Genomic DNA, 14,821 nt, shown 5'->3' on the forward strand with positions numbered 1-14,821 from the left:
GGCTTTCACATGTCCCTCACGCAGGCCCTGAAGCGTCCCCCCCTGCAGACTCTGTAACCTAAGGGATCTTACTCATCCCCTGTCCTCTGGGACACATGGGGACTCACTGAGGTGTTAAGACGTTAAGAACCAACACTGGTGGGGGAGGGGTCTGTTCTGCATTCAAAAGGCAAAGGAGGAGACTCACCATGTGACCTTGGGTAAGACACTTCCCCACTCTGGACCTCGGGCTCCTCATATATATAGTGAGTTGATGGGACTAGATGGTCTCTATTGTCCTTCAAGTTTAATATCCCATGATTGTCTATGTTTGAAAAGACCCCTGGCAGAAGAGGCAGACATGGGGGAATTAATGGTCAGTATTGAGCCCCAAGAGCAAAAACATGGGGAAGTTTTTTCTTGAGTGCGTGACGCCGGGAAGGGAAACCCAGGCGCTCCCAGCTCCAGCACTCGCACCGCTTTACCTGTGGGCGTTCCGCTCTCGATCCGTTACCCTCTAAGAACGGCACGGTGGCATGAAAGGACCGTGCAAGGGAGTCAGGGAAGCAAGGTTTGTCGTCACCGGGAACGCTGTCCAGCCCTCTTCCTGACGTGCTCCCCACTGCGCGTCCTGGGCCAGGGCACCCTGAACGTGTGGCCGTCACTGCCATTCTGGGTGCCATTCCCAGGCTGGAAGGATGACGCTTAGGACTTGGGTGATGAGTCTGAAGGTCCCAAGACCCTCTTTCTGGCATTTTCTCTCCCACACGAGAGATTCAGCGAATCTCCAAGAGGGAAACAATTGACAAGAGTGAGTGAGGAGGAGACGAGAGGGGGTGTTTGGTTCCTTAAAACGTCCCTTGCCTTAGTTAGGGCATAAACAGAACCAAAGCGACTGGTTCACGGCTGACCTGGGGACTACACCTCCCATGAAGAGACACCATTATAGCTCGAGAGTGAAATCTGCTGTGGAGGCTGCGCAGCTTCCGTGGGGCCTGGGAGGCTCCATGTCAGATCCATTAAAGGCAGGGCCAAGCCTGCCGCAGCCCCGGCCAAGGTCCCTGAAGCTGCTCCGTGAACACAAGCCTTTTCCCATATGAGTCGGGATCTGAAGTTTGTTTTCTCTGGAACTCTTTCCCAGGTGGAGCCTTTCCAAGATTCTAATGCTGAAGCCTGATAGCATAAGAGGCACTGCTCCAAAACCCTCCATTCCTCCCCCTCTTCCTCAGAACAATCCCGGAGCAGGAAGGAAAAGGCATCTGCGGGGGGGGGGGGGGGGGGCAGGAGAGACCAGGACCACCATGGACAACAATGAATGGAGAAGGGACGGATGGGTGGCAGGAAGGCCAAAGAGGGACAAATACACGTCCAAAGAAGACCTCGCAGGCCACGGCCCACGGACCCACATCTAACCTTTCCCTCCATCTGTCGACAGCTGTCCTCAAAGGCATCCAGCACAAAGTTACTTGCAAGCCTTTGTAATTCAGAACAGAACCTGGTCTTCAGGGACTGTCTAGGTATATGTTTCCTGAGAAGCAAGCCAGAGACTCCGGGATCGTTTGGGGGAAGGAAGGCGAGGGGAGGAGAGAAGGGGCGCTGAGCACCCCGAGGATTGGATGAGAGGTTTTGGAGCCAATCCCACTGAGCCAAAAGCCGGCTAAGTCTTCAAGGGCAAGTGCTTTAAAATCCACTGCAGCAAGACGAGGCCCAGCTCCTAGGGCTGCGCCACACAGAGGTGGCCTGGAGTTCTAAACCTTCTGTCCCCGTGACAGCCTCGCAGACCCTCACCAGCTCCCACTGCGGGCTTGCACTCCGGCCTGCACTCTGGCCTAGGCAGCCTAGAGCCTGCGGCCAGTCAGCACCGGCCTGTGAGACGACGTCCCGGAATCTCCTGCCTACACTCTTCATCCGGGCTGGGCATCTCCGAGCCTCTCTTTCCGCCCCTGCCTCTTCCTTTTGTTACCTGACAGGACCACTTCACTACCTAATTCCATACAGTGGTTTAGGCTATGGCCCTGAGAAAAGGCCCGACACCAAATGGAGCTCTGCGGGATTAGTTCCGACGTTTCCTCTTCGAATGTATTCGTTCGTCATCCCCAAGTCCCTACATGGCCGGAACGCTCAGCGCGGACACAGCACTGGCTGAGATACAAGCAGCCCTGGCGCTGAGGGCATGGGCGGCGTCACAGCAGGGCAGTGAAGGCACAGAGCATTCCAGAGCCTTGTCCAGAGAGAGGTGAGAGCAGGAGGGGCAACAGGACAGATGTCGGGACGTGGGGAGCCTGCTCTGCACCCCAACCCAGTCAGGGGCATTCTCGCCACAGCCCCCCAGCTTTCCCCAAGGAGTAAGAAGACGTGAAATGTTCTCAGCCTTGCTGTGCGAAGGCATGGGCTAAGAAGGGAGCCCCAAGAAATGCCCAGATAGGATCGTCCTATCCCCAGACACGTCACTGACCCCCTGGAGCCCAAACATCACTGCCTCAGTTACTTCAGTGGCCCCCAGGGTCTTTAAAAGGTTGACGGTATTAACTCCATCTTACATGTGGGAACACTAAGGCTCAATAATATCAACCACAACAAAAACATTCACTTTGCGTCCGAGTCTGACATTGACTCAAGCTCTTCATAACCCCAAAGTCCTTACAATGAACAACTTTGCAATATGGCTTCCGTTTGTGACAACCAGTGTCCAGGAAAAGGGGGCTGAGGTGGAGGTCGGCAGCGGGGGGGGGGGGGGGGGGCGTTCTGCACGGGAAGCAGGACTGTGAGTCTGGCTCCCTCTGCAAAGGGAGGCTGCAGGACGCGTCTCCCGGCCTCAGCCACAGCGTCCCTGGCCCCAGCCTGGCACGCACACGCGCAGGTGGCCTCCTCTCCTGCACTTGCCAGCCTCCCACACCCACCACTCACAGTAACACTTTGCAAGTAAGGAATCCCCAACTCTATCTGACACCAACTCCTTCTTTTTGAGGTTACTCCTGGGAGCTCACCTTAGGAAGGATGAAAAATAAACCTCATGAGTGAGAGATAATAACGGGTTTGGAGAGAAGAGCGATTATTCAGATACAGCCACACCCAAGCAAGAGTGTGAAACACCTGAGAAACTTCTGGGAAGTCGAGCATGGTGCTCAAAGGAACTGTCTCCCCAGCACCCCCTGCCCCACCCAGGTCACCATGTGAACAAGAAGGGACAGAAAAGAATTCACTATGGTGAAGAAAAGCTCCCTCACAGACAAGCGTCTTTACCTCACGTTCTACGTGTGTGATGCCTTTCCAAGGTCATGGGAAGGTCACTGAGGAGTCCTCGTGGTCCTTGGGATATGGCTATGGTTGCTCTGCTCTATACCTTTGCCTCCCAATGTGGCTATTGCTTTTTTCAATCAAGTTCTTTCTTCTCCTGCCATCAGATTCAATGGAAAGCTGGCGGCCCTGACCCAGGTGGGTGAGACCCAAATGCCTAAGTTTGCTACTTACAAACGAGATGGCTGAAAATTCTCAGATCTTCTCCTCTGTGATTCTGAGGTTACAAACTTAACCAATAGGCCTTATGTGGCTCTAGCTTGTGCCTTTTTTCACATAAATATGGTTTTTAAAAAATTTTTGACTCAGTTGCCAGCATTTAAAACTTGGGAGATTTCACATTTAAAATGTCCCCATTCTAGCTTCCCTTGAAAATCCAAGAGTTCTGGCAATGCTCAGCCGACATTTCTCACAGGGATAACCAGCTAGAGAAAGTGGCGGCCACTTGCTAAAGACGGGGCACATGTTCCCCAGTTTACCATACGCCCCACCACTCACTATTACCTCCGCCTGACCCCTTCACTTACTTACAATACTTGCACAGTTTGTCTTAGCACTTGACTTTAAAACTTCACACTAAACATGAAGCAAGCACTAGGTTATCAGGCTGTGCATTAAAGACTAGGAAATGCCATCTCAGGAAGTGTCACTGACACTCTTACCACGCCCAAGCTTATGCTCCTCTGGCCATGCCTAGAATTATAAAGAGGTGACTGGAAACCTACACCAGAGGGACAAATTTATCTCAGAAAGCAGAGCTAGTTCAGGAACTGTCCTGTATGGCTAAGCACGTATGATGTTTGGAAATCAGGCTCCCAACAACAACACAAAAACCATGCTGGAGACCACTGACCATGCTGCTCCTGGGGGAAAGGTGGCACGTGTGTCATCAGCTGGCTATGCCTTCCACGTCCCTTGAGAAGTACAAGGCATTTGACCAACGGCTGTCAAGTGCCCGCTAACAGGACTTTTTGATCCAGTTGTTACGTTTCATGGGGCACGGTCTGCCCCAAGCTATCCCCGTGTCGCTATGCTAACAAACATGCCACCGAGGGGTCTATGGGATATTGAAATGTACTTCGACCTGCAATGTCCCTCTTGTATACTTCATGGCTAAGAGTGTTGCATCGAGACCCCCCAACTTCATTTCACAGCACCTCTTCCTGGAAAGCTGCCTCCATCCTGCTGAGAACGTAAATGCTGAGACTCCCCCGCTCACATGCCAAGGCTGATTCCAGCTGCAGGCAGACCTCGGGGGGAGGGCGCTGAGCTCATGGAATCCTGCCCACCGGGAAGTCACAGAGGGAGGTTCCACAGCCTGCCGAGATAAAAGGTCACGGAACACTGAGGAAAAGGTCTGTCGTCCCTGAAGGACCAAGGACGGTGAAGGCTCTTGAGCCCCTTGCCTGATGGGCACGCCCAGGCTCCCCTCCCGAGGAGGAAGGCGTGCTGGGGGCTCCCTACCTGCCATGGGTCAGGCTGTCCCAACAGTCAGCGGGGCTTGGCTGCCAGGACTTAGTCTCAGAGGAAGTGAAACTCCTTCCACTTCATGACACGGATGGAGTCTTAGAATCCAACTACTCCATCAGGCATGGACAAAAATCAGCCCCGTGGCAAAAGCTGCTTACTACTCAACAGGAACTACCTGAGGGGCAGTCTGCAACTCGGGACACCTCCTCTTGCTTGACTGAGCAGAGCGTGCCTCGGGTATTAATAACCTCTCTATCGCCATTCCCCGCCCTGCACTTCAAAATACTGTCTTTATATTCAGAGTACTTTTTTCCTTTCTTCTTTTTATTCTTTTCAAATGTTTGAAATACCTAATATACCAGAAAAGTGGAGAGAATATCGAAACAATATGCCCACTACCCAGCAGTAACCATTTACAATATTCTGATATCTTCCAGTTTTTGAGAGAAGCGTTGTATTGCAGCTGTGGCCGTGAACTCGCACAGTCCATCCAGACTCTGCTCCCTGACCTGCCCTCAGCAGAGGAAACCACTGCCCGGAAATAGACACTTACCACTTCCAGGCACCTTTGAACCATTTTGCTACACAGGCATCTGTCCATAACAAATGACAGTATTGGTTTATCTAAGTTTAAACTTTAAAACCAGGAATGTTTTCTAGGTTAATCCATGTTGATACCTGTGGCTCCCATTCATTCATTCATCCCTTGTAACTCATGCATCTACGGTGTGAAAACACTACAAATTACCTGCCTGTTCTACCAATTGACACATATTTCCATGTTGACATTATTCCAAAAAAAGCTGCAATAAACATTATTACCTAAGTCTATGCACATGTGGGAGTTTCTCTAGAGCAGTGGTTGGCAAACTTTTCCTGTAAAGGGTCAGATAGTGAATATGTTAGGCTTTGCAAATCATATAGTCTCCGTTGCCACTACTAAATTCTGCCACTGTGGTCGGAAAGCAGCCATAGGCAACATGTAAACAAATGAACGTGTTTCAATAAAGCTTTATTTACAAAAAGAGGCAGGAGCCAGATGTGGCCCTTGGCCCTTGGGCCACAGTTTGCCAGCCTCTACTCTAGAGGCTGGGAGGCTAGAAATGGAGACTCGCAGACCCCACTGAATCAACGTCTGCATTTTCACAGCTCTTTAGGTTGTTTCTGGGCATAGAAATGTTTGGAGCACATCTAGCTCTGCAGAAGCCTCCAGAGCTAAATTCCTGCCCTTACTTTTTGCCTCCAGACTTGGAGCCCAGCATGAGAACGAATGTAGTTCCGCTTATGAACTTCTCGTTTCTGTGCTATTTCTGGTCCATCAGGTTATTTATCATTTTTAGGTCCAGCTCTGGGTTCTCCTGTTTTTCTGTCGTTGCTGTATGTTTGAGCAGAAGTGCACTAAAGCATGAACTCACTGCACCATCTTGACCAGAGCCCAATTATTTTGCTTTCTTTCTCTATTAGAGAAGAAAATGTATTTTCTTTGTTTCTTTAATTGGTGCCTTCGACTCTACCGCCATCTTCCTTCTTCAGTTACGTCCTGTCTCCCCAGCATCTCCCACCTGTCTTGGTCTCGTCCCCTTTCTGTAGAAACCTGTGGTCACCTCCATCGTTGGATGTGCGCATAGGTACCAAGCCCACGCGTGCCCACATCCGCAGCCTCTCTCCTAGTAAAGGACAGCAGTGTCCTCTACTTGACCTTGCCACTTGCTATTTTCCCGTTTCCTGTGTTCCTTTGGGTACCAACATCTCACAGAACACTACATGAGTTACAATGAATGATTCGACCCCAAGTGTAACCTCCACCATCTCTCAGACTGCTAACGCTCAATTTCCCACAATCCAGCTTCTACTCCCTCCACAGAAAATGCCCTCGTGAAGGTCACTGGTGGTTACCCCATGACCACATTTTCTCCATCCCTCTCCCCACCTTGATCATTCCACAGAGTGTGGCATCTTGGCCACCTCACATCCTCATGACACTTACAAGACTGCCACGCTGGTCACCTTTCCACCTTTCTGCTCCCCTTCTTTGCGCTGGCTTCTCTTCCTCTCACCCGACTACGCAGTGTGGTTCTCAGACCAGCACCAGCTGGGATCTTGCTGGAAATGAAAAGTCTCAGGCTCTCCTCCAAACCTACTGCGTCAAAACCTGCATTTTAACAGAATCGTCAGGCTGTGCCTCCGTGCACTGACGTGCGGGAAGTGCCACTCTCGTCACCTCCTCCCTCTCTGCACCTCCCTGTGCATGCCACCATCAATGTCACCTCCGGGGGGTGACATCTAACCGTGAACTTCAGCCACAAACTTTCTTTTCATTCTCACGAAGCCAAATGGCCAGTTGGCGTTTCCATGACTGTGTATCATGACCACAAAGTCAACATTTCTATAACCCCCATCCCGCACAATTTCCCGTCTGACAGACGGATTCTCTAATGTCACTAGTGTGCTTACCACTTCCCAGGCACGAACTCTGGGAGTCGCCCTCATTTCCTGCCAGCCTCTCCCTAACTCCCCATAGCTAATCAAACATCACATTTCAAGACTGGTTTTGCAGTGTCTCATATACACATACATCCTTTTGCTAGGTCCCCACTTTGGTAAAGCTTGGCAGAAAGCTCTGGAGACAGACTGCCTTGGCTTTCAAATCCTGGTTCTACCACCTAGCAGCTGGGAGTGACCTTAAACCTTAAGTAAATGATTTAACTTCTCAGAGCCTCAATTTCCCCGTCTGAAAGTGGGAATATCATTATCTACTTCACAGGTCCTGTTGTGATTTTTTTTTTTTTTTTTAAAGCATCAGGTCAGTGCTTGGCACAGGAAACACACGACGTGATGGAGCATCGGCTCACACGTCCTCATTACCCACGGCAATTTCTGAGTCACTGTGATGGGGCTTTGTAACACATTCCCGACGCCAGGCCCCGGGTTAGTCCATCTGACACACCATTGTCACGTGACATCACGAAGGCATCACATCCGTGTTCAGAAACCACCAGTAACTTGAAAGCGCCGTTGCAGGAATCCCAAATGGCTCAAGCTGTCATCCTGGTCTTGCCACACGCCATTTCCAGCCAACCATTCTGGCCTGGTCACCCACGCGTCCCCCATTCACAGTGTCTGGTTCAGATTCCACGCTGACCGTACCTCACACTTTCTAGCTTCTGTTCTCACTTCCATGGTGTTCTGCTGTTTCTCTCCTAACTTAGTTTTCCCGTCCAAGTCCTATCAATCCTTCAACAGCCGGCTCCAATCTCACTGCCTGTGTAAGTCGCTTGGCAGTTAATTGTGAATTTCTATGTGATATTTCTTCTCCTGTTATCTGGAACTGCTTTAAATATACAAACGACAGGGATACGTTTCATGCATTTCTCTTTCATTTCTCAATCAGATCATTTTTAAAACCCTAACAACCGACATCTGCACGCATATACACACGCCCAGGCAATGAATCCTGTGATGGACTCCCCACCTGCGCTTCTCAGCAGCCCTTGGACCCGAGAACGGTCACGGTCCCTCATCTGTGGATGAGGAAACAAAGGGACAGACATGCGCAGTAATTCCTGCCCGGCTGCTCTGTTACTGAGCTGCAGAGCCAGGATTTGAGCCTAGGCTTTCTCAGCCCCGCTCCCGCGCACGGCACCCGCTGCTGTCCCGCCGAGCAGGAAGCACGTCCACCGGCTCTCCCTATTTCGCGCCTGATAACCCAGGATTTTCGTGACTAGAAAACCTGTTTTTCAGAACCATGTGATATGACTCGTGTGTGTGTGAGTGTGTGAGAATCAGTGTAACAATGGGCCACATTATTTTGAGGATCTACTCTACTATCTTGGCATTTGCCAAGCATTTCTTCTTCCAAAAACTTTAACTGAGAATTATGTTAGCCTCAAAATAACTCTGTGAGGAAAGGGAATAAGAAGATAGTTATCTTAACATCAACACCTCCCACCACGACTTGACCAAGGGGCCCTCCCAGAACCGGAGGCCCCAAGCCCGTCTGCTCCCCAGGGAGCCTGGGTCTCCTCAGGTCACAGCCAGAATGTTTGGGATCCGCTGAGCAGAGGACAAAGGCCAGAGTCCAGCAGGAAAGGTAATCAAGTCCAAATCCCCGGGAGGCATCAATTTTAAGCAGATTACCTTTGAGCGGTGCCCGGCTAATAGGATTAGAAAGTGGCAGCTTCTACATGTACAGCCCTAACAGTTAAACACTATACACCTGTGAGTTCCTATGACCAGGGACGATGAGAACGATACTGAAGGTGATGAAGGGAAGATGAAAAGAAGGGGGAGAAGGTCCCGCCATCGTGTGTCTAGAGCAACAGCCTCAGCCCGTTTTGGGACCGTCTTTAATCTGACGACAGCTCACACAGACACACGGAGACACACAAAAACGACGCATTCGTTTTGGGCTTGGCGGTGTCGTGGTCTGGCTGAGGACCCAGACCAGGAGCACAGATATTCGCTGTACAGGCCACAGAGCGCCAGCACTTGGCAGTGACAGACAGACAGACGGCAGCAAATGCAGGCTCCCGTCCTTGCTTTCACTGTGCTCCAACCTCCACCTGACGGCCCCGGTGGAGGCCTCCCGCGCGCGTGGCTCTACGTTCAGAGCTGGGCAAAGGAGAGGGAACGCTGAGGTGAGTAAGATACAACTACTGCCCTAGAGAAGCTTCAAGCCCATGCTGAGAATGTGAGGGATACATCAGCTTCTCTAGCAACAAATACCTGAATATCGACTTTCTAGGAGGCAACAAAAGGTGGGGAGCGGGTTAAATAAACCAGGGTCTTAAAACAAATGATTATAATATGGGACTCACTCCAGTGAGAGTCGAGAGACAGGTACCCCCTCAGAGGGTGAGAGGGATAGATGGTCATTGGGTGGAAATGTAAGGGGGGCAGTGCAAATGGTGGGAGCAGCGTGGACAAAGGATTGAAAATGGGGGACTGTCATGGGTTCACTTGTGCCCCCCAAAACACAACCCCAGGACTTCAGAATGTAACCGATTTCAGATGACCACAGTAAGATGAGTTCATTAGGCTAGGCCCCTAATCCAATATGACTGTGTCCTTATTAAAAGAAAATTTGGAGACACACACACACACACACACACGTCATATCAACATGAAGGCAGAGATTGGGGTGAGGATGTGTCTACAAGAAGTGCCCAAGTCGGCTGACCCGCAGCTCGGAGAGAGGCATGGCCCTGACCCTTCCCAAGTGTCGTTACAGGAACATGGTTCTGCCCATCCTTGACCTTGGATTTCACCCGTGGAACGGTGAGGCAGTACATTTCTGTTGTTCTAAACCACCAAGTTACAGCAGCCCTTGCAAACTAAAACAGGGACTTTTTTTCCAGAAAAGTAGAGTCTAATTTGGCTGGAACATAAAGCAGGAGTAAGGGAGAAATGGGGAATCAGCTTAGTACGGGAGGTTAGGCAAACAACATCCGGGGACCACCTGTGAGTCATCTCGTAAAAATGGGACAGCACCAAACCAATGACAGTAGTGGAAGCAGAGACTGGTGTGATGCAACGGACAGACAGAGGAAGGCTGACAGATGCGTGAATGAAGGTACGCAGACAGACGATGGGTCACCGATATGGCAGGGGTGGGTACCTGCATTAGAGACTTAGAGTAAATGATGCATCAACTCATGACACTGGCCTTTCTACTGAATGTTAACAATGAATTTCCAAATGTTAAATTCTGTCCCTCACTTGCAGTTTCCCACATAGATCTGGGAGAACAAAAGTCCTGCAAATTCATGGGAACCGCACACCTGGGAAAGCAGTGTCCCAGGAAGCTCGGGGAGCCCCCGACGGGCACGCACACCCCGCTGGCACTCACGGACACTGCCGCACCCCGCGGGGCCTCCGCTGTAGTGAGGCCCTATGACCACGGCTGAAAGTCAGGGTAACGGACATGAAAGCAGTACTGGAAGGAGGAGGACATTCTTAGGCGCCAACTACGGTGGGAGACTCAGCCTCCTGGGGGCAGCTGGGATTTGCAATGAGGCTTAAGAGAGACTTAAGGTTTCTAAGATGAGAAAGTTATTCCCAGCAGAAAGAACCACATGGTCGTAGCGCGGACCTACAAGGTCTGTGTGAGGAGGTGCATGGAGTTCCCACTGGGAAATCAAGGTCTTGAAGGAACTTGGGGAGTTTGGGCAACAGGCGATTGAAAATTTGCGAGGGGACGCCTGGAGAGCAGGCAAAGGTGAATGGAAGAGAGGGATGGGTGGTGGTTAGCCTGGGTGGGGCAGGGCTGGCAAGCTTTGTGTCACGAGCCAGATAGTAAATATTTCTGGCTTTACAGGCCATACGGTCTCTACTGCAACTACTCGATTCTGCCGTCGTTGCGTGAAGCAGCCCCAGACAATATGTGATGAATGAGGGTGGATGTGTTCCCATAAACTTTATTTATGGACACTGAAATTTGAATTCCATTATCATTTTCACATGTTACGAAAGATGATTTTTCTTTTGATATTTTCCCAAGCATTTAAAAATATAAAAGCCATTCTTAGCTCTTGAGCTGTACAAACTCAGGCAGTGGGCTGGACAGAGCCTGCAGGCTGCCGTGAGCATATGGACCCGGGGTCAAAGGGCGAGCGAAGCAGGCCGGACAGAGGGAACTAGGGCCGGGATCATGGATGGAGAGGCAAAGGGCTGGAGGCCAGAAAAAACGCACAGGCGGCTTATGCAAATCAGAAGCTTCATCTGATTAAAGGTAGGAAGCAGGAGGCAGGGTGTGGGCAGCCCCGGGCTCTCCAGGGACTGATGACAGGACCTGGCAACACTGGGGGCGCCTGAAAAGGTGGTGTGAGGGCAGCGGATGCTTTCAGCACAAGCCCAGGAGAGCAAGCTGCAACCCCCTCACGGCAGTGTGGCCACCCGTGGGACAGGAATCGGAGAACGTACGCCCTTGGCTTGACTTCCTCAGACCAGAGTCTACAAGAGCCTGGCCCTTGAAGGACGCGAGCTACGCTTTGCAGCCCTCGGCTCCAAGCGCGTGGTCTTATTCAGAGGAGCCTCGTCAGACTTGCTAAGACCAGTGGGAGAACTGAGACTAACGCTATGTCAGCTGATTTCAGAAACGTGCGTGAACGTGGATGAATTCTCTTGGGGTTTCCCGGTAGCTATTACCCGCCCCCCAGCACACCGCCGTGTTGGGAAGCGGGGTACAATTCCCAGGCGAGAGACTATTGCCACAGCCAACTCATTCAACGCCTCAGTGGCCTGGTTCCTTTTCTGCAAATGAGGCTGAGAGTACCTTTCTTAACTGAGGAGCGTCGCGTGAGGGGTAATTACTGTGACGGTTTAACATGGCGCCACGGGAAGGGACGATGACAACCCCTAAGTTTCACTCCTAGTGCTGCCATCGACCAGGTGTGGGTCATGCACCAGTGACGTCAGCTCCCTACGCTCAGCCTTCCCTCTGTAAGATGGAGATAATTATACTTCCCTTGGAGGTCCAAGGCGCAATCAGCATAATTAGATTCTAATTTCCAGTGACGCACAGGCAATGCACAGTGACTCAGCCATACACGCCCCACGAAGAGGGACAGGGCAGAGAAATGACGAGACACTGGCTTTGAACTCTCTGTGACAGAATCTCCTCACACCACAAATCCTTCCAATACCAGGCAATGAGAGTGGAAATACAGCTGTATTCTTATCCCGCATGACCCTTCTCAGGTCTATCATTCCACTAACTTGACAGGCTCTAGATACACCTTCCACCTTCCAGACAGACACCCAGACACACAGGGAGCAGAGAGGTGCATTCTTTTTTTCTTCAGGAACTGGGGGAATCAGGACCCTCCGTGCCACCTAGAGTGCTGTCTTCAGCCATCACGTGCTCGGGTGCTCTCCAAGCCCAGGCACCGAGGGCTGAGGACGTCACGGCTGCCTGCTGTGGCGGCGTGTGCCATGGCCATGGGCAACGTGGCCATGGACGCTCTGGCTGAACGAGCTGTGGGGCAATGGCCATGCCAGCAGCAGATGACACACAGTGGCGCTGTGTCATGCTGCGGGAGTCAGGGTGACAAACAACCCACACTGGACTCCTAGGAGGGAGTTTTCTTTACAACTATATGAGTTCATATTCTGATGCCTTTTTAAGTCCATGTATGACTTCTGTTACCACCCGTTACTGTACCATGTTAAGGGATTTCTTCACTTTTAATCACACAGCCTTTCCTTGATGACCAGAAACAGAAACTAGAGAACCTTCGATAGCTATGGTGCCAACAAAGACCAACGGGGATCCCGGCAGAGCCAGCATGCTAATTAAAGGCCCCAGAAGAGTCAAGGTAAAAATGTCAAATGAGATCTGCTCCAGACTTCAATGATGTACGGCCTCACGGGATCAGGTTCCTTGAGACTGGGGAGAAAAGCCTGGGCAGAAGTGGGGTGGGCTGGAAAGGGGGTTGCTGGCTGCAGGCGCGGAGCTGCACGGCCCCAGATGGACCGGACACATGGGGACAAGGGAAGACAATTTCATCGGTCGTCAACAACTCAGCTTCCCAAAGGCTCCACATTCCCGGGCAGTGCCTGGGTCTCCCCAGAGTAAGACGCGGCCCCGTGGGTGCTTCTGAAAGCTTCTCTCTCTCCTGCACCTTCTCTCTCTCCTGCACCTACCCACCTACACACTCTGCGAATCGGGTTTGGGCGTGAAACCACTGACTTGCATCCAAGGATATTATAACCACCGCACCTACTTGCAGGATGCTGGTGAGTGTAATTCTACATCCCACGTTCTGCTCTTTATGAGCTGCTGTGGGAGAAGCTGCTGTGAGGCCACCACACGTGGAAAAGTTACTGTTCCTCCCAGCAGCAGCCTGTAACCCATGCTGTTTCCCTCTGTGCCTTGGCCACCACAATGCCCAGAGCCAAATCTGCACGCGGCCTCGAGCAGCAGCCCCTTAATAGTCTAATCTCACCATTAGTTTTATTTTCTTCCACTTACTCCCCATTTCCTGATACTGTCACCCCTTTCCCTCATATTGTTGCACTGCCTGTGTATATTTTTGCAAACCACCTGCAACGCTTTTGGCAATGAGACAGGGTATCACTAAATAGACATTTAGACATTCCCTTCTCCCGTGTAAATCTTATTTCCTACGCACTGAGCCATGCAGATATTCCCCGGGGAGAGGTGCAGGGGCCCATCGCACAAAGCTCCTGTGGGTGGGGGTGTGATGGGGGGCTGAGGACAGCACTGAACCAGGAGAGTTCACCTCTGAGACCCCATCTCTGAGACCCGGGACCGGCTCGGGGAATTCTGAATCAGAAGAGAAAGACGGTACTGGGACAGACGACAAAAGCTTGCTGGCAAATACAGGTGACCCTTATCACAAAGGGGGGGAGGGTTATATTGTATTATAAGATTCAACAGAACAAGCCCCGCTTTCACCATCTTCTGTGATACTCTACTCATTTCTATATTGACTGAAATGCTGAGTTTATCAGCTCCTGACCCCCAGACGTGGGGTTCTGACTGTGCAGAGCGCTTACTCAAGGACCATCACATGTGTGGGTACATGTGCTTCCCATTGCTCCCAGTGTAATCCTGGCGTCCTGAACACACGGCATAGGATTCAGGCCCAGGTAAGGGCTAAGGGCCAGCGGGTGGGAACCAGTGTGCTCATGCTCCTTGTTAAAATGCTAAAGAAGGGCCATCCCAGGCGGTGACGAGCCACTGCCTCAGGTCCCCAGACCCTAACCTCTTCCCTCTCCTCTACGAATCTCCACAATCCAGCAACAAGGGCTCCAGGCAAGGTCTGGCGCAGGGCTCTGTTCAAATTGGGACATGGCCATGGAAGCTTGGCTTTCTTAATCTTTTTTTTTCTAAACTGTGATAATTCACGTAGCATAAAATTCACTCTTTTAAAGCGTACAATTCAGTGGTGTTTAGTACATTCAAGAAGTTATACAACCACCACCTCAGTAATTCCTGAACACTTGCATCACCTCCCCACAAACAAACAAAACAATCCATACCCATTAGCAGTTACCCCGCTACCCCTCTCTCCCTACAGCCCCCGGCTACTACGTATCTACTTTCTGTCCC

At 51.2% G+C, this 14,821-nt stretch overlaps 1 protein-coding gene across 6 annotated transcripts in view; it reads right to left on the reverse strand.

Annotated features, from left to right (window-relative positions):
• Window positions 1-14,821, reverse strand: part of NTRK3 (neurotrophic receptor tyrosine kinase 3) — a 323,228-nt gene that overhangs the window by 87,627 nt on the left and 220,780 nt on the right. Inside the window, exon 13 of one of the 6 annotated variants that reach the window (XM_019726717.3) lies at window positions 188-322. The exons of the other annotated variants lie outside the window; for them this stretch is intronic. Within the exon in view, the coding sequence (XP_019582276.1) occupies window positions 188-322 (135 nt within the window). The remainder of the gene's footprint in view (window positions 1-187; window positions 323-14,821) is intronic. 6 annotated transcript variants of the gene reach the window in all.

This window comes from Rhinolophus sinicus, chromosome 13 (assembly GCF_057876585.1).
Source record: "Rhinolophus sinicus isolate RSI-liver-muscle chromosome 13, RSI-T2T, whole genome shotgun sequence".
NCBI classification, from domain to species: Eukaryota; Metazoa; Chordata; class Mammalia; order Chiroptera; family Rhinolophidae; genus Rhinolophus; species Rhinolophus sinicus.